General features: G+C 38.5%; 1 protein-coding gene across 5 annotated transcripts in view; it reads left to right on the top strand.

Moving 5' to 3' along the window:
• The window catches only part of GDPD4 (glycerophosphodiester phosphodiesterase domain containing 4), a 198,733-nt gene that overhangs the window by 49,923 nt on the left and 121,631 nt on the right, over positions 1–27,179 (top strand). For 4 of the 5 annotated variants that reach the window (XM_040489449.1, XM_040489448.1, XM_040489450.1 and 1 more), the window contains exons 5-11: positions 5,040–5,099; positions 12,162–12,260; positions 12,332–12,425; positions 13,274–13,348; positions 14,111–14,256; positions 14,629–14,711; positions 18,454–18,610. In XM_040489449.1, the coding sequence (XP_040345383.1) occupies positions 5,040–5,099; positions 12,162–12,260; positions 12,332–12,425; positions 13,274–13,348; positions 14,111–14,256; positions 14,629–14,711; positions 18,454–18,610 (714 nt within the window). The remainder of the gene's footprint in view (positions 1–5,039; positions 5,100–12,161; positions 12,261–12,331; positions 12,426–13,273; positions 13,349–14,110; positions 14,257–14,628; positions 14,712–18,453; positions 18,611–27,179) is intronic. The other variant, XM_040489447.1, reaches the window with a different exon arrangement.

The raw sequence follows: 27,179 nt of genomic DNA, 5'->3' as shown, positions 1-27,179 counted from the left end.
GAGGGAGGAAAAACCCTTAACCTATAAGGGAAGACAGATTGAGTTCACAAGGGATCTGTCTACAGAAACATGGCAGCCAGAAGAGAATGGCAGCATATATTCAATGTGCTGAATGGGAAGAATATGCAGCCAACAATACTTTATACCGCAAGGCTGTCATTCAGAATAGAAGGAAAGATAAAGAGTTTCCTAGATAAACAAAAACTAAAGGAGGTCAGGACCACTCAACCAGCTCTGCAAGAAATATTCAGAGAGATTCTTTGAGTGGGGGGAATAAAAGACCAAAATCAGCAAAGACTATAAAGAGATAGAGAAAACACTAGAAACACCAACTTTAAAGGTAACACAATGGCACTAAATTCATATTATTCAATAATCACCCTTAATGTAAATGGACTAAATGCTCTAATCAAAAGACATAGGGTATTAGAATGGATAAAGAAAACAAGATCAATCTATATGCTGCCTACAGGGTACTCATTTTAGACCTAAAGACACCTGCAGATTGAAAGTGAGGGGATGGAGAACCATCTATCATGCTAATGGACATCAAAAGAAAGCCAGAATAGCCATACTTATATCAGACAAACTAGATTTGAAAACAAAGATGGTATCAGGAGATGAAAGGCATTATGTCATAATTAAGGGGTCTGTCCATCAAGATCTAACAATTGTAAATATTTATGCCCCCAACTTGAAAGCACTTAAAAATATGCATGAATTACTAACAAACAAAGAAGCTCAGTGATAATATAATAATAGTAGGGGACTTTGACATCCCACTTCCAGCAATGGACAGATCATCTAAGCAGAAAACCAACAAGGAAATAATGGCTTTGAGTCACACACTGAAATCTATAGAATACTTATAAAAGGAACTGAAGAGGACACAGAGAAATGGAAAAGCATTCCATGCTCATGGATTGGAAGAACAAACATTGTTAAAATTTCTATACTACCCAAAGCAATCTACACATTTAATGCAATCCTTATCAAAATACCACCACCATTTTTCACAGAGGTGGGACAATCCTAAAATTTGTATGGAACCACAAAAGACCCTGAATAGCAAAGCAATCCTGAAAACAAAAAACCAAACTGGTGGCTCCATGATTCTGGATTTCAAACTATATTATAAAGCTGTAGTCATCAAGACAGTATGGTACTTGGCACAAAAACAGACACATATCAATGGAACAAAATAGGAAATTCGGAAATGGACCCACAACTCTATGGTCAACTCATCTTCAACAAAGCAGGAAAGAATATCCAATGGAAAAAAGACAGTTTCTTCAGCAAATGGTGTTGGGAAAACTGGACAGCAACATGCAGAAGAATGAAACTGGACCTCTTTCTTACACCATACACAAAAATAAAGTCAAAATGGATGAAAGACCTAAATGTGAGACAGGAAACCATCAGAATCCTAGAGAAGGGCACAGGCAACAACCTCTTGACCTCAGCCAGAGCAGCTTCTTACTAGACATGTTAGAGCAAAGGAAACAAAAGCAAAAATGAACTTTTGGGACCTCATCAAGATAAAAAGCTTCTGCACAGTGAAGGAAACCATCAACAAAACTAAAAGGCAGCCTATGGAATGGGAGAAGATATTTGCAAATGCCATATCTGATAAAGGGTTAGTATCCAAATCATATAAAGAAATTATCAAAGACAACACCCAAAATGCAAATAATTCAGTTAAGAAATATGCAGGAGACATGAATAGACACTTGTCCAAACAAGATATCCAGGTGTCTGACAGACACATGAAAAGATGCTCAACATCACTCATCATCAGGGAAATACAAAGCAAAAACCATGGTGAGATACTACCTCATACCTGTCAGAGTTGCTAAAATTAACAACACAAGAAACAATAGGTATTGGCAAGAATGTAGAGAAAGGAGAACGCTCTTGCACTGCTGGTAGGATTGCAAAGTGGTATAGCCACCCTGGAGAACAATATGGAGGTTCCTCAAAAAGTGAAAAATAGAACTACCCTAAGATCCCTAAGATCCAGCAATTGCACTATTAGGTATTTTCCCAAAGGATACAAAAATCAGACTTGAATAGGTACATGCACCTCGATGTTTATAGCTGCGTTATCAATATTAGCCAAACTGTGGAGAGAACCCAAATGTCCGTTGACTGATGAGGGGATAAAGAAGATGTGGTGTGTGTGTGTGTGTGTGTGTGTGTGTGTGTGTGTGTGTGTGTATTTACAATGGAATATTACTCAGCCATCAAAAAGAATGAAATCTTGCAATTTGCAATGTTGTGGATGTAGTTTGAATGTATTATGCTAAGCAAAATAAGTCAAGTCAGGGAAAGACAAATACCATATGATTTCATGCATATGTGGAATTTAAGAAATAAAACCAATGAACATATGGGGTGTGGAGAAAAAGAGGGAAACAAACCTTAAGAGACTCTTACAGATAGAGAATAAACTAAGGGTTGATGGAGGGATGGGGGTGGGAGATGGGCTAGATAGGTAATGGGTATTAAGAAGGGCGCTTGTTATGATAAGCACTGGGTGTTATATATAAGTGATGAATCACTGAATTCTACTCCTGAAACCAATATTTCACTGTATGTTAACCAACTGGAATTAAAAAAAAAAAAATTTGAAACAAAAATACCAAATGCTATTCCTCTAGTCCAGGGGCTGAGTACATTTTAGCAAGTGTTTTGGCAATATTGACTGTCTCTGTTGCTGACATAGTGGTATAGTGTGGTATGAGAAATTCAGGCCAAGTAAGAGAAAAGTCTGTAGAAGTGGAAAGCTTATGGGAGGATAGCTTTCAGGTAATGGGAGTTTTCCAGTGTGCACTTACACATAGGACATACATATCTTTCTCTGATTTCAAAATTCCCTTTCCTTAATTTTTTTAATGTTTATTTATTATTTTGAGAGAGAGAGAGAAAGCACGAGCGAGTGGGGGAGGGGCAGAGAAAGGGAGACACAGAATCTGAAGCAGGGTCCAGACTCTGAGCCATCAGCACAGAGCCTGATGTGGGGCCCAAATCCACAGACTTTGGACTGTGAGATCAAGACCTGAGCCAAAGTCGGTATCCCAACCAACTGAGCCACCCAGGCGCCCTGATTTCCTTTCTGATATAGAAAAGCCCAACCCCCCAAATGCATTGCCATTTGCATTTTTCAGCAAATTTGTTAATCATTATATGAATGATAAGTACTGAGTATACAGCGATCAATAAAATATATGCAGTTTCCATTTTCATGTAGGGCACTTCAAAGAGATTGGTATGAGATGTAAAGTTATAGTAATGTCTTGATGAGTTTAGACTCTAGTAGGGCAACTAAGTCACAGACAAAAGTAGCTAACACAGGCAGAGCATTATATTTGTCATTAGGCCTAAAAAAAGTTCTGCATGGGTTCTGAAAAGGAAGAGGCAACTTGCAGCCCAGAAGATTAAGTAAGACTTCTTGTAAGAGGTGTCACTGATGGGATGTTGGATTTGGACATGTGTATATGGGGATCAGGGAAGAACATTCCAGGCTGTGGGAACATCAAGACAAAGTTGGCAAGACAAAAATATGGAGTGTGACTAGATCAGAGGGAAAGGTCAGTTCTGTTAGAATGTAGAACATAATGAAGAATAATTGGGAACCAGGCTAAAAAGATAGATAGGCTTGTGACAGGTTTTGGAAGGTCTGGAAAGTAAGACTAAGCCATTTGGCATAAGTCAGATTTCTATTTTAGGAAAACCATCCTGGAAGTTGTGGTGTGGAGGGTGGCTGTAGGCAGAGAGGTTGGATAGAAACTTTTCTTTTTAATGGGGAAAATGCAGGTGAAAGATGTGCTCTGAGCCAGACTCTGGCCACTGAATTGTATTGCTTTTATACACAGTGAACATGAAATGAATGGTGTCATTAGCTTCTAAGGTGGGAATGAGTTCTAGTGTCTAATAAAGCAATATATTACAACAAACTTTCTATTCTGCCCTCCTTTTGGATATAAGCAGTAGCAACAACAATGAACAAAGAGGAAAACCTGAGTTCTACTTCTGTCGTTAGGTTACTTTGTAACCTTGGTCAAGTTGTATACCCTTTGAGCCTCAATTTCTTTTCTTTCAAATGAGAATGATAATATTTAATAAAATGACATTTTATGGGGCTGGATAAAGAACAAATGAAATAAGATACATAAAATGATTTTGATAAAAAGGTTAAGAGCTTTATAAAGTCCAACTCTTGTTAATATCCTAAGTATCTGAGGGTTCTGATTTTGTTTGCATCTCCATACTTACTTGGTGACTGGCTAGATTTACAATCAAATCTAATCGAGATTTATTGAATAAATACCAAGGGTTAACAACAGTGGTTAACAGTTGTACCAATGGCACTGATTTCTCAAGAAAAAGTTTTTCTATTTTTAAATTTTTTAAGTTTTTTTTTTTTTATTTTTTATTTTGAGAGAGAGAAGAGCAAGTGAGTGCATGCGTGGGGGAGGGGCAGAGACAGAGGGAGAGAGAGAATCCCAGGCCGGCTCTGTACTGTATGAGGGCTCAATCACATGAACCATGAGATCATGACCTGAGCTGAAACCAAGAGTCGGATGCTTAATTGATTGAACCACCCAGGCACCCCAAGAAAGAGCTTTTAAATAACCAATGGAAGGGCTGGCCCTTGTCCTCTCTTTTGTCACAAGTGGGTCTAAGTCATACCAGGAATACAGTTCATCATAGGGAAAATAAATTGGTAGGAACTCAGGAAGGATATCAGTGTGGTGATTGTTATGAAATACCAGAGGCAATAATAATTTTGGGGGTTGCTGGTGAAAATTGCAAATAGAAGGTGACATTTGAATTGCCTTTGAAGCATCAGTGGCATGGGGAGGGAGAGCTTTTCAGGCAGAGGAGCAGCATGACAAAGTACCAGAGGCTGACAAGTGCAGGTATAGCAAGAAGTGAATGTAATCCTAGACTCTGAAAGGAATTTTGAACTACAGAACAGTGCTTTGGACAGCAACTTGATTTCAAAATAACCTCCTTTTTCTTCTTTGCTTTTCCAGGTACTTGCATTTTTGTTGGTTTGGGAAGGGTATGAACTATACCTGCACTGGTGTCACAAGGTAGGACACTGAACCTTCTTAGGAGACTTTGGGCCAGGATTGAATGTGCCTCTTAGGCACTCAGCATGAATTAGAGTCACCTTTTCTTTCATCGTTCCTGTTAGAAAGAACTGATCTATTTACACTGTTTTAATTGAAATAATTCAATTTCTAACATGTAACTGATTTACTGAAGGAACTGAACTCAAACTTTATGTTTTCTCACCACTTCTTGTTAAACTCACTCTGTGACTCTGCTCTTCCCATCCCAAAAATGTCTTAGGCAAGCTCCAGTACTTTCTCAGTCCTTTAGAAAGTTACAAAAACATTCTTATTTCAGTCATTAAAAATTTCTGTTCATTGTAATAACCCAAACTTCAACATTATAAGACTTTTCCTCTCCTTCTTTGGGCCTGACCCAAGCATGGAAGCCTGCAGTGATAGTGAGAGTGTGATGGTTCTTTTACCTCTCTTTCACCAGAATAGGGCCCAGGGAAAGAGGAGATAGGATAAAAGAACGTGGTTGCACAAGGATGGGCAAGAGGGTCATCTGGAGTTGATGCTGTCAGGACCAGGTAAATGCACAGTTGTTGGCTATTTATGCCACCGGCTTTTCCTGTGTGTATTTTCAGAGAACTTGACTGCACCTTTCTTGGTGCAGAAATATCCCCAGAAATTTCTCTCTTGAGGTCTTTTTGACCCTCCCTTAGTTTGGAGCCCTTTAAAATTGACTTCTGAATGATGTCTCTCAGAGGATCATATCTGGCTACAGAAAAGTAGCATCTTTGCCCCAACATCTGTGGACATGTGGCTCATTTCCAACTAGCCTCCCTCATTTTGTTCTGCCACGGGCTTGAGCAGCTCCAGCCACAGCCTCTTGCTTTTTTATAGTCTTTTCAGGCATGGTTTGATACCATTCATTGTTTTCCCTTAAACCTAGGAACATACCAAACTCTGAGTCATCCCCTTAAATTTCCTCTTACTCAAACGAGAAGTATGAACTGGAAATGTAAATTTAAGAGTTACTAGAAAAGATCGAAATTGAAGTCATAGGATCTTATGGGGAAAGTATGTAGAGTGAGAAGTGAAAAAATAGGCCTTATTGAGATCACCAACGGTTTTGGATTTGGGATGCCATGATCAGTTAGTCACTACGAAGAATCGTGTGAAATCTAAAAAAGAAAACTAATGAATAGACACAAAGTCAGTCCAATAAATGCAAAGAACAAACTGACGGTTTTAGGGGAGGGGAGTGGGAAGTTTGGCAAAATGGGTGAAGGGGAGCAGGAGACACAGGCTTCCAGTTATGGAATGAATGAGTCACAGGAATAAAAGGTACAGCATGGGGAATATAGTGGTATTCTAATAGTGTTGCATGGTGACAGACGGTAGTTACACTTGTGGTACGCCCAGCATAAAACAGAATTGTTGAATCACTAAGTTGTACACCTGAAACTAAAATTGTGTATCAGCTATTCTCAAATTTTTAAAAAAAGAATCCTTGTGAGTGAACCATTCTGATTACCATTCCAGGCTTGTGCCTATTTTAGAAATCAGGCTTACCTTGCTTCTGGCAGTTAGTGCTGCTACTTGACCTCTGTCACAGCAGGATCTCATTATTGCCTTGGAAATCAGGAAGCCAGTTTCAGTGTCAGTATCATTCACCTTTATTCAGGCATAGAGATTTAGCCACTATAGTACTTTTCAAGGATACTGACACTTTCCTCATTAGTGTATTTTTCACTGTCTTCTGAGACCTCCCATAAAATATGGGAAACGGGTTACCTGATCATAGGTGATAGCATTCCAGCAAACTTTTCTCAATAAATCTTTGGATTTTTCTTCCTATATTACAGCAAGAAACTGCTGGCACCCCAATTTCATTAAGCATAGGCCACTAATGAGCCAAGGTTTTAGGTAACCAAACAGTTAGAACCACTTTGAGATGTGTAATACCTGGATTCTAGTGTATTCAATTCAGAATCTCTGGTAAATGCACTCCTATCAATCAGTTTAGCCTCATCTAAAATGTCTAGCACCCTTAGGATTCAGTGCCATAAATATTCTATAGGGGTTTTGGTCAATATAAATTAACAGAGCCTTTGGACTCTGGGATCTAATTCCAATTATCAGTCTGTAGAAGATGAGAAGTGATGGAAGTGGGGTATGAGAAGAGTTGGCATCCTCTTGGCAGGTAACTACCTTGGTTGTGTCTTCAAACTGGGCTTGGGAGGAGAGACTACTTCTATTAGCAAGGGAGATTCTGTAGGACTTGGAGTTTCAGTTTTAGTATACTCAGAGTAAACCCAGAAGGAAAGGGTTAACATTAAGCCTATAACCTATTCCTCTTCTACCCAGGGATTCTCAGGGAGGAATGAATGACCTCGATCAAAACTTAATAATAACCCAACCTCCTGATAAACACACTAAGGATATTTGTTAGCCAAAAGGCAATACAGAGTCCTTGTCAATGAAAATTTCTGGCGGACTATAACTGCTAGATATAAATCAGGGTTGCTTATTGTAAATAATCCTGGAATTTATAGATATATATACATATCTATGTATGTATCTATGTATAGCTATAAGACATGTGGGAGACATGGCTGGCTGGAGTTGTATAATTAGTGGGATATAAGATAAGGATGCCCCATAACCAAAAAGGCTCCTTCTTTGAAGCAATGTGTTCATATAACTTTGCTCAAAACATACCTTACACTCAGAGGAAATGAAAACACTAATTTCAGAAGATATATGCATCCCTGTGTTTACCGCAGCATTATTTACAGTAGTTAAGATATGGAAGCAGCCTGAGTGTCCATCGATGATAGATGAATGGATAAAGAAGATGCAGTATACATACATAATGGAGTATTATGCAGTCATAAAAAATGAGATCTTGCCATTTCAACAACATGGATGGACCCAGAGGGTATTATGCTAAATGAATTAGGGAAGATAAATTCCATACGATTTCACTTGTATGTGGATTCTAAAAAACAAAACAAATGAACAAACAAAAAGCAGAAACAGATCCATAAACACAGAGAACAAACTGGTGGTTGCCAGAGGGGAGGGAGTAGGGGATAAGCAAAAAGGGGGAATGATGGACAGAGTGGGAGGTCTAACTTCCAGTTATGGAATGAATAAGTCAGAGAGATGAAAGGTGGTACAGAATAGGGAATATAATCAGTGGTGCTGTAATAGTGTTGTGTGGTTGGTAGATGGTGGCTCTCCTTGTGGTGAGCATAACATAATATATAGAGAGATTTATTCAATCATTGTGTTGTACACCCAAAACTAATGTAACATTGTGTGTCAACTATTTCAATGAAAAAAACACACTCCACATTTTAAGCCACAAAGTCAGAATGCATCCTTAGACATTTTTACGAGTAGCTGCATTTGAAAGGATCACATTTCCCCAAGGGAATATGTTTTATATGTACCTTATAATTGTCTGTATCCTTTGAATCATTAGTAAGTTTGCTGTTGAGTAGATCATAGAACCAAGAGATTTATGTGAGTCTGCCTTGACAAACCTTTGTGTTGGGATGCTTCTGTTTTGTTAATAGGTTATTTAAGACGTTTGCATCTATGTACATAGGGGATTGGCATATGCAGGCATACCTTATTTTACTGTGCTTCACTTTATTGCGGTTTTCAGATCTTGTTTTTTTACAAATTGAAGGTTTGTGGCAACCCTGTGCCCAGCACGTCACTGGCACCATTTTTCCAACAGCATTTACTCACTTTGCGTCCTGTATCACATTTTGGTGATTCTTAAAATATTTCAAACTTTTTATTTATTATTATATTTGTTATGATGCTCTATGATCAGTGATCTTTGTGTTACTATTGTAAATGTTTTGGGTCACCATGAACCACACCCTTATATACGATGGTGAACTTAATTGATAAATGTGTGTATTCTGACTGCTCCACCTACTGGCCGTACTCTGGTCTCCCTTTCCTCAAGCTTCCCTATTCCCTGAGACTTAATATTGAAATTAGGCGATTAATAGCCCTACAATGGCCTCTAAGTGTTCCAGTAAAAGGAACAGTCCCATCTCTCATGTTAAATCAAAAGCTAGAAATGATTAAGCTCAGTAAGGAAGGCATGTCAAAAGCCGAAATAAGCCAAAAGCTAGGCCTCTTGCACCAAACAACCATGCTATGAATGCAAAGGAAAAGTCCTTGAAGGAAATCAAAAGTGCTATTCTGATAAACACAAGAACTATAAGAAAGCAAAAGAGTCTTATTGCTGATATGAAGAAAGTTTTAATGGTCTGAATAGAAAATCAAACCAGCTATAGCATTTCCTTAAGCCAAAGCCTAATCCAAGAGGAAGGCCCTAACTCTCTTCAATTTTGCGAAGGTGAAGAGAGGTGAGGAAGTTGCAGAAGAAAAGTGTGAAGCTAACAGAAGTTGGTTCATGAGGTTTAGGGAAACAAACTGTCTCCATAACATAAAAGTGCAAAGTGATGCAGCAAGTGCTGATGTAGAAGCTGCAGCAAGTTATCCAGAAGACATAGCTAAGATAATTCATGAAGGTTTGTGTTGATTTGCTTCTGTTTTGTTAATAGGTTATTTAACAAGAGATTTTCAATATAGACAAAACAGCCTTTTATTAGGAGATGCCATCTAGGACTTCCACAGCTGGAGAGAAGTCAGTGCCTGGCTTCAAAACTTGAAAAGACAGGCTGACTCTCTTGGCTGGTGACTTTAAGTTGAAGTCAGTGCTCATTTACCATTCCAGAAATCCTAGGGTACTGGGGAATTATGCTAAATCTCCTCTGCCTTTGCTCTATAAATGGAACAACAAAGCCTGAATGGTAGCACATCTGTTTACAATGTGGTGTACTGCATATTTTAAGCCCACTGTTGAGACCAACTGCTCAGAAAAATTTTTCCTTCAAAATATCACTGCTCATTGACAACACTTGGTCACCCAAAAGCTCTGATAGAGATGTACAATGAAATGAATGTTGTGTTTGTGCCTGCTAATCCAACATCCATTCTGCAGCCCATGGATCAAGGAGTCATTTTGACTATCAAGTCTTATTATTATTTAAGAAATACATTTCATAAGGCTATAGCTGCTGCAGATAGTGATTCCTCTGATGGATCTGGGCAAAGTAAATTGAAAACGTTCTGGAAGGATTCAGTATTCAAGATGTCCTGAAGAACATTTGTGATTCATGGGAAGAGGTCAAAATCTCAACATGAACAGGACTTTGGAAGAAGTGGATTCCAACTCTCATGGATTACTTTGAGGGATTTAAGACTTAAGTGGCGGGAGTAACTGCAGACATGGTAGAAATAGCAAGAGAACCAGAATTAGAAGTGGAGCTTGAGGATGTGACTGAATTGCTGTAATCTCATGATAAAACTTGAATGGATGAGAAATTACTTCTTTTTTTTTTTTTTTAAAGAGAGAGAGTGTGTATGTGAGTGGGGAAGGGGCAGAGGGAGAAAGAATATCCCAAGCAGGTTCCATGCCCAGTGTGGAGCCCAATGTGGGGGTCAGTCTCACAACCCTGGGATCATGACCTGAGCCGAAATCAAGAGTCAGACGCTTAGTTGACTGAGCCACCCAGGAGCCCCAAGGAGTTACTTCTTACGGATGAGCAAAGAATGTGGTTTCTTGAGATGGAATTTACTCCTAGGGAAGATGCTGTGAAGATTGTTGAAATGACGCAAAGGACTTAGAATATTATATAAACTTAGTTGGTAAACCTGTGGCAGGGTTTGAGAGGATGGACTCCAGTTTTGAAAGAAGTTTTACTGTGGGTAAAATGCCGTCAAACAGCATCACATGCTACAGATAAATCGTACATGAAAGAAAGAGTCAATGTATGCAGCAAACTTCATTGCAGTCTTATTTTAAGAAATTGCCACGGCTACCCCAGCCTTCAGCAGCCACCACCCTGATGAGTCAGCAGCCATCAACATTGAGGCAAGACCTTCCATCAGCAAAAACATTATGACTCACTGAAAGCTCAGATGATGGTTAACATTTTTAGCAATAAAGTAATTTTGAATTAAGGTATATACATTGTGTTTTTAGACATAATGCTGTTGTACACTTAATAGACTACAGTATAGTGTAAGCATAATTTTTATATGCACTGGGAAAGCAAAAAATTCATCTGACTTGCTTTAGTGTAATACTTTATTGTGGTGGTCTGGAATATGTCTGAGGTATGCTTGTACTTTTTCTTTTTTGTAATGTCCTTCTTGACTTTGGGTGTGAATGTTTTGTTGGCTATACAACACAAGTTAGAATGTGTTCCCTCTTTTTCTGTTCTCTGGAAGGGTTTGTTAAAGATTGGAAATATTTGTTCAATTAACCATTTAAGCCAGCAAAGCCTGGATATATTTTATGAGAAGGTTTAATTATGGATTCAATTACTTTAATATAGATAGGTAATGGAAAGGAAGTAACTAAACACTCTTTAGAGGGCAACACAGATGTAGAAAAACTACATTTGTTTTTAAAGGGGAAAAACTTAAAGTTATGTATTCTTGGTCTCAACGTTTTCTTTCTCTGTAAAAGTATGTAGTGTTCTTGCAGGAAGATTTTTTTTCCTTTGTTCAACAAATATTTATTGGATGCTTAGTATGTGCCAAACACTCTGCAAGGCAATGAGGATTTAATCATAAACAAGTATTGTCCTTGATGCTTTGATGTTATAGTCCTTTGGGGGAAACATATATTGTTTACTTGTGATTGTATTGAGTCATATAAAAAAGTAGTGAACATTTGTAATGGCCATTGCTGAAGTTGAGTGAGAGATGCCAAGCAATGTTGAGGGCTCAGCTGAGGCTGGACATGATAAATTAGTAAAGGTGTCAAACCACATAGCTGAGTAATTCTTTTCCAGCCATGCTGTCCTGCAAAGACTTGCATACAAAGAAGGTAAGTGAGTGGATCCAGTCCATATTGGGGGTTTGCAAGACAGATTAAAAGGATGAAGGAATGAGGTCCCTAACATTGTTGGGACACACATACAATTCCCAAGGAGAGTTCTGATTCAGTCTTAGTGTCTGGAAGTCAGGAGATTCTTTCTGTTTCCCCAGATCCTGATTCTGCTAATGATTCTGCTATGCTCGTTTGTTTTGTGGATTTTATGCCAACTCTGGCAAGAGAGGTGGCTGACAGCTGGGCTGTCACTGCAGGTAAGCATCATCCTATAGGTTTGGCACTGTCTGTCTAGATGTGTTTAGCCTAACTTTTGGCTTTCTCCCAGATCTTTGCTCCCTATATGCACCTGAGTGGCATAACTGTGATGGTTATCCTTTCCTGGCCTGTGGCCTTCTACTTGATCCATTTGGAAGAAGAAGGTATGTCATGTGGACGGAACCCTGCCTGATTCTTTCAGCTCAGACGTTAGCTTGTATTCTCCACTTAGCAAAATGCAAGCTTGGTAGATAGCCACCACTACACCTCTTGGAAATTCATTTAGCTTGTTACTCGGACGTGCTCTTTATGGTCGAATTCACAACCATATGTGGCCTGTCAGCATTTCCCTAACCCAAAAGTCTCATAATGAAGAGGGATTCTTCTTCTAGAAAAATAAGAATTTTCTCTATGTTATTACATATTGTCTGATAATGGATTTAGGGTGGGGTGAGAATAGAGGTACATTTTAATTTGACCAGTGATGGTACAAGTCACAGTTCCTTTTGTTTGTATCACATATTACTAGTTTCGGCTAATGAACTTATGATAGGTTCAGATACCCCTGGTTCCATCCTAGTCGTTCAAAGCTGTCTCCTATGAGTCCCTGTCACACCTGGGGACTTACAGCAGAAACAGCAATGTCTGCCTCTGCCACTGATTTCCTCTCCATTCTTTTCTTTGCCCTGATATCATGGAAACAAAAGAGAATCACAGCCTTATACTAAGTGGTTTTGAAGTTATCTTTCAGCTGAAGTTATCTTTCAGCACCTTTACTAAAAATAACTAGGTTCTTTTCTGGACATCTCTCTTTTTACTATTGGTTAAACAAGGAGTGTTTACTTCCTGACTTGTGGAAGGATGCAGGCAAAAGAAAGACTGGCTTGATCCTTTGCCATTGTGTGCTTGTACAAGTGTTTATGAGTAAGTAGTGGATTTTAGGAAATGTGTCTGGGGCAAGATCTTAAAGGGGATAATAATGAACTCTTCTTTTTCATTTCCTAAATTTTAGTTAGAATGAGAAGATACAAGATGACGTATGACGGAGAAACAGCCAAGGGATGTAACATACTCACAAAGTTGAGAGGTTAGAGCTGGAGATCTAGATTTACAAGGACTGGAGCATAAGTGGTAACTTAAAAATTGGTAAGATTTTCAGAAGTCTAAAATAGTAAGTGTTGGGGGAATGGGCAGCGGTAACAGGTATTGTGGACAGGCTTGGTGGGGGGTGAGGGAGAGAAACAGAAGAGCAAATGCCTAATACTTACTGATTACCTGTTATGACTCATCATTGTACTATCAGTTCTGTGAGGTATGTTTTAGCAAGATAGCCCCATTTTTCAGGATGAAGAAAATGATGACCCAGAGAGGTTAAGCAACATGTCCTTAGTGATGCAATTACAAAGTGGTGGAGTCTGGCTTTGAATTCAGATTCAGCTAGTGCCCCTTCCATTAATATTGCACAGGCTTAAATATGGGCACTTTAGGCCCATCTTTACAAGCTTCAGGGCTTTCTCAGAACCAGCCAAACTGCTCTTCCTCCTGAGAAGGTATCCCTTAACATTCTCTCTTCATCCTACCTCCTGCACAGTTCATTCCCTTGTAAATGTACAGTTCTAGGATTTCTTTTCTTAATAACAATGCTTGTATTTGGATATCCCTGTACCTTGAAATCACTGAAAATTAGTGAGGATGTGACAGAAATGGAGAGTAAATCAGCCAGTCCACAGAGTCTATGAAACCAGTAGACTAGCTATTCACTGACTGCTCCTGGGATAGTTAGTTGCTTGGAGATAGTTCTCTATTCCTCTTCTGCTTTCTTCTCACTTCTTCTCTCCTAATTTTTCAGCTCTACAGGTGGCTATTGGATTGCCTTTTTTCCTTATCCTTTTATGTCTGTATATTGTGCCATTGGGGATTCATTCTCTCTGCATTCAGGAGGAGGATAAATTGGGACCCAAACCAGACTTCTTTGGACATAGAGGTGCGCCCATGGTAAGTCTGAGAATAGTGAGTAGAGGTATGCATGGGGTGTGTGGATGAGAGAATGGGACCTCAGAACCATAGGAATCCCTGCAGAGGTAAAGGGGTTGGCTTGAAATGACAAGAAAAGGAGTTAATTACAGAGGTTGGACTTGAACCCAGGCCAGCTAACTTTTGGGTTTTCTCTGCTGTGCCCAGTGACATTGCCTCACATGAGCAGATTGAGTAGAGGAGAATATAAGGCAGGCTCTTTGAAAAAATTGCCAAGGGATCCAGACTCAGCTTCCTAAAGCACTTTCATTACTGCACTTTCATTACAGCCATAAAGGAATGTTGGGAAGAGAGACTCTGAGGTATAGGGGCTGATGTTCTTTTCTTCCACAGTTGGGGCCTGAGAATACCATGATGTCCTTTGAGAAGGCTGTTGAACAAGGGGCCTATGGGCTGGAGAGTGATGTACAATTAAGGTAGGAAATCAGGGGCTGGGGTGGGGAGGAGATAAGGCCAGTGCCATAGAAGACAAACAGTATGGCCCAAGATGTAGAGAGGGCAAGCCCTGGGAAGTTTCTCCTTGTGTTCATTTGGCACATATGCACATAGCACACATGCGAACCACTTCTTCCTTATGAACCATACATCTGTACCCCTGCATTCTCAACATAGTCTCATAAATCATATACATGCTATATAGCCTCTGTACATAATTCAAACCGTCCTCATTGCAAAGCATTCTAACAGTTTAACCCTATGCATTCTCTTAGCAACCTTCTTAACATTCCCTGGGCACCTACTATATTCTAGGCTTTCTTCTGAGTGCTAGAAAGAGGCAAATAAGAGGTAGCCATGCCTAAGAGATGTTGCCATCCAGTGAAGGAGACATGGCATATTTACAATAGCCAGAGTATAAAACCATTTGTGGTAAGTTCCTTCCAGAGATGAATAAGTCAAATGCAGTGGAACCTCAGTGGAGGAAAAGGCCACCCACCACCTATGGTGTGAAAAAGATCTGTGTCCTCAGAATTGTGTTTGTGTTGTCTTGAGGGAAAAATATCATTTTACCAATCAGATATGGGGAAAGAAGGTATTCCAAGTAGAGGAAACAGTTTATTCAGAGGCATCTTAATGAGAAATACAAGTTTTCAGATTAGCAAGCTAACCTGTATGGATTCTAAAAGTGATGTGTTCTGGGGACAAGAGAGGCTATATGAGGAAGAGGTATGGCTGTAAGGCTCACTAAGGCTGGATCATGGAGATCCCTAAATGTGTAATAGGTAGCTATGGTAGATTTTAGAGGACAGATTACTTTATTGTTTTAGAAAGACTCATCTGGCAGCATATGAGGGAGAGTTGTCAGGGAAAAGGGTAGTAGACTATACCAGTGTCCAAGAGAAAGCAAAAGAAGATGGATCAGAGTAGGGGTGAGGACAAAAAGACATGCTTTGCTGTAGAACCTATGTACCTGGGCAACTGGAAGTAGAAAGGCTTCATCTGTACCATGGGTATATTAGATAATGTGGTGTATACAAATTCCCTTTACAGCCTTTCTGTGGAGCAAACAGAAGAGAAATTAACATTCTGTTTCACAGATGAGGAAATGTGGTTTGAACCTAGATTGAAATAAGGGAAGTGTGTTATTAAGGTTGTAAGGCTAGAATGTAAATGATAAAGCCAGAATTAAAACTAGTTTTCCTGACCTCTGACTGGCATCCTTGATGTTACCTAACAATGACAACTGTTTCATGCAGAATGTTTGACTCGGGATTAAAAATATTCTACCAGAGCCCCTGGGTTCATTTGTTGAAGTGCTTGGTGGCCCTGGCATAATGTGGTAAAGGTGCTGAGCCAGTGAGATCCTGGAATACTGTCTTTCTCTCTTATATTATTGCTGTGACTTCAACTTTGATGCAGATGATCCTTCCAACCCCTCAGTTTCTTTGCTTGTTGTCCCTGCACCTCCACATTTATGGTCATACCCTAAAATTTATCATTACCAAAAATTGCATATCAGTCAGAGTCCAGTCAGGACACAAATACCACACCAGTAACTTGAACAGTAAAAATGTAATATCAAGAATTACTAGGAAGTAAAATGTGGCTAACTACCAAAAGAGGTGAAAGGGAACCTGAGGGAGTATAGCTACTAGAACTTCTGTTCCAGATGAAATGGAGTAAGCAGATTCTCTATAGTTAAGAATAATTTTTCCAAGAATTATAAAAAAAAAAAACTGGACAAAATTCCCCTATTAAAAGTGCACATCCTGCCCACTACTTTCAAGAGCAAGAGACATAACTGACTTTCCTAACACACAGAAACAGACACAGAGAGCTAGGCAAAATGAGGAGACAGAGGAATATGTCACAAATGAACAGGATAAAACCACAGGAAGAGACCTAAGTGAAACAGATATAAGTAACATGCCTAACAGAGAATTTGAAGTAATGATCATAAAGATACTCACTGGACTTCAGAAGAGAGTGGAGGTCATCAGTGAGACCCTTAAAACAGAGATAGAAAACATAAAGAACCATTCAGAGGTGAAGAACACAATAAATAAAAATACACTTGATGGAATAAATAACAGGTTGAAAGAAGCGGAGGAATGGCTTAATGACCTAGAAGACAAAGACAGAGTAATGGAAGGTAATCAAGCTGAATGAATGAGAAACAATCATGAAGAGGAGAATAAACTTAGGGAACTCAGTGACTCCATCAAGCATAATAACATTCACATTATAGGTTTCCCAGAAGGAGAAGAAAGAGAAGTAGAGAGAGAGAAAGTTTATTTGAAGAAATAAGAGCTGAAAACTTCCCCAATCTGGGGAAGGAAACAGCTGTCCAGATCCAGGAGGCACAGAGATACCCCAACAAAATCAACCAAAGTAAGCCCACACCAAGACACATAGTAATCAAAGGGGTAAAAAGTAATGATAAAAAAGAAGACTTTAAAAGCAACAAGAGAAAAGACACAAGAGAAACCTTATAAGGCTATCAGCAGATTTTTCATCAAAAACTTTGCAATCCAGAAGGGAGTGGAATGATATATTCAAAGGGGAATAGTCTACAGCCAAAAGTACTCTATGCAGCAAGGCTATCGTTCAGAGTAGAAGGAGAGATAAAGAATTTCTCAGACAAACAAAAACTAAAGGGGTTCATGATCACTATGCCAGCCCTATAAGAAATGTTAAAGGAGACTCTTTGAGTGGAAAGGAAAGACCATTAGAGTTAATAGGAAACACAAAAGCAGTAAAAATAAGTATTCTGTAAAAATCAGTCAAGGGACTCACAGAATAAAAGGATGTTAAATATTATACCATATACCTAAAACATGCTAGCCTTTAATGTTTGAGAAAAGGAGAAAAATGCAGGAGGGTAAAAAGAGTGTTAGTCCTTTAAATTTCCTGGCAGTCACTTTAGCTAGAAAGGGAGGACTTTGCAAGAGTGGGAGTAGGTACAACAATGGCTGCTTGACTTTCTGTCTACCCTTCTGTGTCAAAAAGCAACAAACAGTGACCAGAACACAGATCCCCTGTATTTGGATTACAGGATTGTTTTTGCCACTCTGGCTCTCACCAGCTGCTGTTAAAGCTGCCTTTAGAACTATCTACAGTTTTTTGCCATGTGGCTGGAGTGGGGGATTGGTAGTTGCTACTGGGCTAAGACCTAAAATTGACCAAAATTAACCCTGATTTATGTGCAAGCCTTCCTATGGAAGTTGTAAGCTTTTAGTCTATTCCAGAATTCCAAAATAGTTATATTAGATGGAGTCTGCCAGTACAATTGTTGGTAGTTGGTGGAGCTACAGATTCCTGGTGCTTCCTACTCTGCCATTTCCCCAGCAACCTCTTTTCTTTCATTTTTGAAGGATTTTTTTTTCAAAAAATTTTTTTGCAGTTTATTTATTTTGAGAGAGAGAGAGAGACAGACAGACAGACAGACAGAAAGGTGCAGAGAGAGAGAGTCCCAAGCAAGCTCTGTGCTGTCAGCACAGAGCTAGATGCGGGTCTTGATTTCATGAACCGTGAGATCATGACCGGAGCCGAGATCAAGAATTGGATGCTTAACCAATTGAGGAACCCAGGCACCCTCATTTGGGAGGGAGTAAGGAACCCCAGTAAGACTTGTGACATTGATGGGCTTTCTGAGAACCCTGTCTACCAAGGTGGCTGAGTTCAGCCTATCTCCCTCTTCTTTTCCCCTTCTGCCCGCAGTTATGATCAGGTGCCTTTTCTCATGCATGACAATGACCTGAGAAGAACAACCAATATTAGGAACGTCCAGCCAAATGCCTCCATCACACATTCTAGCTTCTTCCTGTGGAGTTTCCTGTCGACTCTGAACGCAGGCAAATGGTTTGTACAGTCACGGGTAAGACACATTCCCCAGCTCAACAAACCTGTACTGAATCCCTCTACTGTACGAAGTCATATGCTTCTCCTAGAAATAAAGACAAGCATACACAAGATTTCATCCCCGTTTGGTAGCAGAACTGTAGCATTGACAGGAGGCTTTTCCAGAAATGCAGTCAGTCTGACTGCTACTTTCTGTATTCACTAAAAATTCTGAAGATGAACTTGCCAACTTACTTTTGTCATTTAATTCCTTTTTATCCAAGCATCTCATAAACTTTCAGTGTGTCTACATTGTACATAGCATTTTCCTAGGCATTTTGAGTAGCTCACAATTATAGATGAGGCATACTGGGAAACATATTTGGGCTTGACTCCTTTTTATCATTCAATAAATATTTATTGTGTATCTTTTGGGTACTAGGTATGTGGAATATAATGGCGAATAAACACATACTCAGCCCTAATGGAGTTCACAGGCTAGAAGAGACAATTACAGTACACTGTGATAAGTACTAAACTAGAGTCAGATTGCTTAGGAGCACACAAGAGCAACTTCTAATTCAGTCTGAGGGATGGAGTTAGGGGAATCTTGAAGAAGGAGATAAATAGCCTAGTAAAGGTGTAGTAAAATATAAAGCATTGCTGTATACAGTGTAGTTTAAAGACAAGAGTGAATGCTTCCACTGGAGAGAGTTAAAGAATACTTCATGCAAAGGTATCATTTGATCAGAGGAGAGATCATTATTAATGGGAACCATGGGCAGTGATGATGGTGTGTTTCAGAGATTACAGTACACAGGAACAAGAGTGGAAATGGTGTGCATGTGTGCATGCATGAAAGAGGAAGAGAAAGATAGAGGGAAGGAAAGAGAGAAGGGAGGTAGGGAGGAGATGGGAGATAGGTTTGGAGAACAACCTCAGAAAACATGCCGAGAGGAGATTATAGCAGTGCTTAAATAACTATAGAGTTAGAGAGTTTAGAATTATCCTGAGTATTTTAAAGTAGCTAAAATAAAAGGTCAGATTTGCAAATGGTCAAGATCAAACTGCCTTCTCAAAAATATTAAAGAAAACAAAACAGCTTACAGTTTTCAGCTAATAATATGTCTAGAGGGAATCCATGTAACCTAAGTTATACCAATCAAATATATTCCTTTGAGAATTTGATTTTGAAAATAAACATCTGAGCATGGCAGAGAGCAGGCATTCATATTGCTAGCACCTGTAGCATCAGATATAGTGTGGTATGGAGTCAGCTGTTGTAACTCTCTTATCAGGTAATTATAATTAGGAAAATAAGTCTTAAGGTATTTTTAATTGTGTATTGGGGTAGATTGGAATTTTACTTATATTTGATATTAATCTTGACAATTTACTGGATCCTTTTTCATGTAAAAATGGTGGTAAGTAAAGCATTATGTGAAAATAGACTTACCCATTTCAATTTCATTCTATTAACTAGTGTTAATAGAAGAGATAGCTGAAAGTGGATTTGTAATTACTGTATCTTGTCAGAAAACTTGTTCTTATAGGGGTACATAGCCTATAAATACTGTTTCCATCTGTGAAAATAATAAGATTACTCTGATATTCCAGGTTTTTGTGTGTATGTAGGCTTTTTGTGTGTCTCATCATACACGAATAGACACATACAAACTAGAGATGTTCCATTAGAATGTATATATTAGATTAGTTAGCCATAGTTAATGTTTTGGCAAATGTGTTCCAGATGAAAAGGCTGATACTGTTTCTGATGTATAATGTATGGCTCATAAATTCTTACTTATTTTCAGTGGTAGGGTTGGATATGTTATTGTAATACATTTTTGTGGTTTTTTTTTTTAGGATTGATAGTTTTATTTTAGCATATTTAGGTGGCAGGCTTACACTATTTAGTTATACTATTACTGTGGCTACTGGGGAGTATCCTGAAACCTGGAGTTCAAATATGGTTATCTAGGGGGCTTTATTTTTAGATTTAATGGTGATGTTTTCTTTGCTTGCATGCTGTGCAGTCAGGGGTGGTTTAAGTGGTATTGGCATGTGATTTAAAAGGTTTGGATAGGGGCGCCTGGGTGGCGCAGTCGGTTAAGCGTCCGACTTCAGCCAGGTCACGATCTTGCGGTCCGTGAGTTCGAGCCCCGCGTCGGGCTCTGGGCTGATGGCTCAGAGCCTGGAGCCTGTTTCTGATTCTGTGTCTCCCTCTCTCTCTGCCCCTCCCCCGTTCATGCTCTGTCTCTCTCTGTCCCAAAAATAAATAAACGTTGAAAAAAAAAATTAAAAAAAAAAAAAAAGGTTTGGATATTTGGATACTTTTTCATAGCAAAGAGATTGGTTTTCTTTGTAAAGATTATTCAGGTCACTCTTCATTGGATTTGTATAACTGTGGAAAGATGATGGTGGTGAGTTGATCACTATTTGTTAGCATATTTATTATTCTTTAGATTCTTGGTGAAAATTAAATCATTAATCTGATCGATAATGAAATAAAAATAGAAAAGTGCTGGTAATTATTCCTGAAAGCTCAGCTGAGTTCCTGTTTCTCCAGAAAAACCAACATTTCTGTAGTTTTCTTATATCCTTTTGTGAAAGTATAATTCTCAAAATGATAAAAATATAATTCTCATGCAACTCGATAGTGAGCGTAAATTTTATTTAGCACATAAATGAGAGAACAAAGCAGGATGGCAAAACCCACTCAAAAGAGAAGTGACAAACCGACATGCATATAGTCAGCGCAACAAAGAAATGCTGAAATTAGATTGCTAAGTTAGATACAAACTTAGTATATTAACTAAGTTACAATAAACTATGCCTTTGGAGTTATCTTCTCTACCAGAAAAAATCATTTGCGTCTCTACTGGACAAAAATCATTTACATTTTTATCAGTTTTCCATAAGCTAACATCTAACTTTCCATAATGTTGCCTTAATCAGTAGTAAATAGTAATTCAAACAAAGGTAAATTCATTCCCCTAAGAATCTGTTGACCCTTAGATGGGTTTGTTAAAGAATGTGCTAATGTGACACTGTATGGTCCAGCAATCAACTTTTTGCCTTGTTTCTAGTCCGAATAATTGAACAGTCTCTTTTTGTATTCATAATTAACATCTGTAGATTACTTAGAGTCTGAGTTCAGTGTGTTATTGTTAGCTTTATTGTGTTATTTAGCTTTATTAATTTACATAGCTTTAGTAAGAAGGGTCATTTAACACACATAAGGATCCGTGTTGTATAATCAGCAAATCTAGAGCCACATTGTGTTAAACAGCAGCTAAGTCTGTCAAATTAAGTTCTGTCTGGAGATTATGTACAGAATCCAAAATCTTATTTGTAATAGTCCCTATCATTCTAGAGCTCTTTTCATCATTATTATTTATAAAATAAGAAACTCATTTCTACCAGTTTTGACCTGTATGCCTACAACTGTGGACAAATTCCTCTTTTGTTTCTGCTAGGCAGTGACCTTTTTTTACTACCTGTAATGCTGGGGCAGTGTGCGACAACAGATACAACTTTGCTTAGGAAGACTTATGAGCATGGATTTCAAATATCAGTTACATCTATGTCCTAAACAGAGACTGGGGACTTTCATATCTGATTGAATGGAATGTATTCTTAAATATGATCCTCTAGATTTGGCCCTGATTGCACAGTTTGTTAAATTATATCTGAGTGAAAAGGAGGACAGATTTTTATTCAACTTCTGTAAATGACTGCAGTGCCATGAAAAGTAGAGACTCAATAAAAAGTAATTGTATCTGAATTCTGTGGAGTCAGTGAGAACAAGACACTAAATACAAATAATTTTTTGCCCAAGTATAACAGAGAACAGTTAAAATAGATTTTAAAATAGCAGTAAGTGGGATGCCTGGGTGGCTCAGTCAGGTAAGCATCCAACTCTTGATACTGGCTCAGGGCAAAATCTCACAATCGTGAAATCAAGCCCTGCGTCAGGCTCCAAATTGAGCAGGGAGCCTGCTTGGGATTCTGTCTCTCCCCCTCTCTCTGCACCTACCCATACTCTCTCACTGTCTCTCTGTTTCTCAAAATAAATAAATAAAACTTAAAAAAAAATCAATAAGTACATACCTATCAATAATTACTTGGAATGTAAATAGACTAAATGCTCCAATCAAAAGACGTAGGGTGACAAAATAGATAAAAGCACAAGACCCATCTATATGCTGCCTATAAGAGACTCACCTCAGACCTAAAGACACATGCAGAATGAAAGTGAAGGGATGGAAAAGCATTTATCATGCAAATGGAAATGAAAAGAAAGCCACGTAACAATACTTATATCAGACAAATTGATTAAAAAATTTTTTTTGATGTTTATTTTATTTTTGTGAGAGAGAGGGAGACAGAGCATGAGCAGGGGAGGGCAGATAGAAAGGGAGACACGGAATCTGAAGCAGGCTCCAGGCTCTGAGCTGTCAGCACACAGTCCGACGCAGGGCTCGAACTCACAAATGCAAGATCGTGACCTGAACTGAAGTTGGATGCTTAACTGACTGAGCCACCCAGGTGTCCACAGACAAAACTGATTTTATTTAAAAAAAATTTTTTTTTCAACGTTTATTTATTTTTGGGACAGAGAGACACAGAGCATGAACGGGGGAGGGGCAGAGAGAGAGGGAGACACAGAATCGGAAACAGGCTCCAGGCTCTGAGCCATCAGCCCAGAGCCTGACGCGGGGCTCGAACTCACGGACCGCGAGATCGTGACCTGGCTGAAGTTGGACGCTTAACTGACTGCGCCACCCAGGCGCCCCGACAAAACTGATTTTAAAACAAGACCATAACAAGAGACAAAGAAGAACACTACATAATCATAAAGGGAACGATCCAGTAAGAAGATACAACACTTATAAATATTTATGCACTCAACATGAAAGCAACCAAATACATAAAGCAACTAATAACAAACATAAAGGAACTAATTGATCATAATACAACAATAGTAGGGGACTTTAACACCCTATTTGCATCAATGGATAGATCATCCAAACAAAAAATTAACAAAGAAGCAGTGCCTTTGAATGACATACTGGATCAGATAGATGTAACAGATATATTCAGAACATTCTATCCCAGAATAGTAGAATACACATTCTTCTCAAGTGCATATGGAGCATTTTCCAGAATAGTTCACATATTGGGCCAAAAAACAAACCCCAACAAATTCAAAATGATCTAAGTCATATTGTGCCTCTTTTGATCACAACACTAAAAAACTAGAAATCAAACACAAGAAAAAAAAATCTGGAATGAACACAAATACATGGAGGTTAAATAACATGCTAGTAAAAAATGGGTCAACAAAGAAATCAAAGAGGAAATGAAAAAATATGTGGAAACAAATTAAAATGAAAACACAATGGTCCAACACCTTTGGATGCAGCAAAAGCAGTTCTAAGAGGGAAGTTTATACCAATACAAACCTACTTCCAGAAGCAAAAACAATTTCCAATAAACAACCTAACCTTACACCTAAAGGAAATAGAAAAAGAAGAACAAGACCCCAAACCAGTAGAAGGATGGAAAGAATAGAGATCAGAGCAGAAATAATTGAAATAGAAACCAAAAAACAATAGAACAAATCAGTGAAACCAGGAGCTTGTCCTTTGAAAAGATCAACAAAATTGAAAAACTAAAGGTTTTTCAGACCATCAAAAAAAACCCCACAAAAGAATAAACAAAATTCAGAAATTAAAGAGGAGAAATAACAACTGACACCAGAGTAATATGAAGGATTATGAAAGAATACAAAATTATATGCCAGCATATTGGACAACCTAGAAGAAATTGGATAAATTCCTAGAAACATATAACCTACCAAAATTGAAGCAGGAAGAAATAGAAAATTTGAACAAATTCCCTGCAATGAAATTGAATTAGTAATCAAAATTTTCCAACAACAAAAGTCCAAGACCGGGCAACTTCACAGGTGAATTCTACTAAACGTTTAAAGAAGACTTAATACCTATTCTTCTCAAAATATTCCAAAAAATAGAAGAGGAAGGAAAGCTTCCAAATTCATTGTATGAGGCCAGCATTACCCTCATGCCAAAACCAGATAAAGACACTAAAAAAAAAAAAAAAAAAAAAAAAAGAACTATAGGCCAGGATCTCTGATGAACATAGATATAAAAATCCTCAACAAAATATTATCAAACTGAATCCAATAATACATTAAAAAAATCACTCACCACAATCAAGTCTGATTTATTCCTAGTATGCAGGGGTGGTTCAGTATTTACAAACCAATCATCATGGTACGTCACATCAACAAGAGAATGGATAAAAACCATATCATTTTATTTATTTATTTATTTTTTCAACGTTTATTTATTTTTGGGACAGAGAGAGACAGAGCATGAACGGGGGAGGGGCAGAGAGAGAGGGAGACACAGAATCGGAAACAGGCTCCAGGCTCTGAGCCATCAGCCCATAGCCCGACGCGGGGCTCGAACTCACGGACTGCGAGATCGTGACCTGGCTGAAGTCGGACGCTTAACCGACTGCGCCACCCAGGCGCCCCAAAACCATATCATTTTAAAAAATAGATGCATAAAAGCATTTGACAGAGTACAACATCCATTCATGATAAAAGTCCTCAACAAAGTAGGTTTAAAGGGAACATACCTCAACATAATAAAGGCCATCTATGAAAAACTCACAGTGAACATTATACTGGCAAAAAACTGAGAGTTTTTTCTATAAGATCATGAGCCAGACAAGGATGCCCACTCTCATCATTTTTATTCAGCGTAGTACTGGAAATCTTAGCCACAGCAACCAGACCTCCCCCCCGCCTACATACATACATACATACATACATACATAAATAAATAAATAAATAAATAAATCAAAGACATCCAAATTGGTAAGGAAGAAGTACTGTCACAATTTGCAGATGGCATGATACTATATATATAGAAAACTCGAAAGCTTCCACCAAAAATACTAATAGAACGAATGAATGAATTCAGTAAGGTTGCAGGATACAAAATCAATAGACAGGAATACATTAATAATGAAGTGGCAGAAAGAGAAATTAAGAACACAATCCCTTTTACAGTTGCCCCAAAAATAAAAAATTACCTAGTAATAAACTTAACCAAGGAAGTGAAACACACAACTCTGAAAGCTATAAAAGTGATAAAAGAAATGGAAGGTGACACAAACAAATGGTAAGACATTCCATGCTCATGGATTAGAAGAACAAACACTTAAAATATCTATACTGTCCAAAGCAATCTACAGATTTAATGCAGTCCCTATCAAAATACCAACAGCGTTTTTCACAGAAATAGTACAAACAATACTTTTTTATTTTATTTTTTAACTTGTTTTATTTTTTATTTTTTTTAAATTTACATCCAAATTACTTAGCATATAGTGCAACGATGATTTCAGGAGTAGATTCCTTAGTGCCTCTTACCCATTTAGCCAATCCCTCCTCCCACAACCCTTCCCGTAACCCTCAGTTTGTTCTCCATATTTATGAGTCTCTTCTGTTTTGTCCCCCTTCCTGTTTTTATATTATTTTTGTTTCCCTTCCCTTATGTTCATCTGTTTTGTCTCTTAAAGTCCTCATAGGAGTGAAGTCATATGACTTTTCTCTTACTCTAATTTCACTTAGCACAATACCCTCTGGTTCCATCCACGTAGCTGCAAATGGCAAGATTTCATTCTTTTTGACTGCCGAGTAATACTCCATTGCATAGATATACCACTTCTTCTTTAGCCATTCATCCATCAATGGACATTTGGGCTCTTTCCATACTTCGGCTATTGTTGATAGTGCTGCTATGAACATGGGGGTGCATGTGTCCCTTCGAAACAGCACACCTGTATCCCTTGGATAGATGCCTAGTAGTGCAATTGCTGGGTTGTAGGGTAGTTCTATTTTTAGTTTTTTGAGGAACCTCCATACTGTTCTCCAGAGTGGCTTGCACCAGCTTGCATTCCCACCAATGATGCAAAAGACATCCTCTTTCTCAGCATCCCTGCCAACATCTGTTGTTGCCTGAGTTGTTAATGTTAGCCATTCTGCCAGGTGTGAGGTGGTATCTCATTGTGGTTTTGATTTGTATTTCCCTGGTGATGAGTGATGTTGAGCATTTTTTCACGTGTTGGTTGACCATCTGGATGTCTTCTTTGGAGAAGTGTCTATTCGTGTCTTTTGCCCATTTCCTCACTGGATTCTTTGTTTTTTGGGTGTTGAGTTTGAGAAGTTCTTTATAGATTTTGGATACTAACCCTTTATCTGATATGTCATTTGCAAATATCTTCTCCCATTCTGTTGGTTGCTTTTTAGTTCTGCTGATTTTTTCCTTCACTGTGCAGAAGCTTTTTATTTTGATGAGGTCCCAATAGTTCATTTTTGCTTTTGTTTCCCTTGCTTCCAGAGACGTGTTGAGTAAGAAGTTGCTGCGGCCAAGATCAAAGAGGTTTTACCTTCTTTCTCCTTGAGGATTTTGATGGCTTCCTGTCTTACATTTAGGTCTTACATACATTTTGAGTTTATTTTTGTGTATGGTGTAAGAAAGTGGTCCAGGTTCATTCTTCTGCAT

The sequence above is a fragment of the Herpailurus yagouaroundi genome, unplaced genomic scaffold (genome assembly GCF_014898765.1).
Source record: "Herpailurus yagouaroundi ecotype Mexico unplaced genomic scaffold, PumYag 180, whole genome shotgun sequence".
Lineage (NCBI taxonomy): Eukaryota > Metazoa > Chordata > Mammalia > Carnivora > Felidae > Herpailurus > Herpailurus yagouaroundi.
This window is presented reverse-complemented; position numbering and strand designations above follow the sequence as displayed.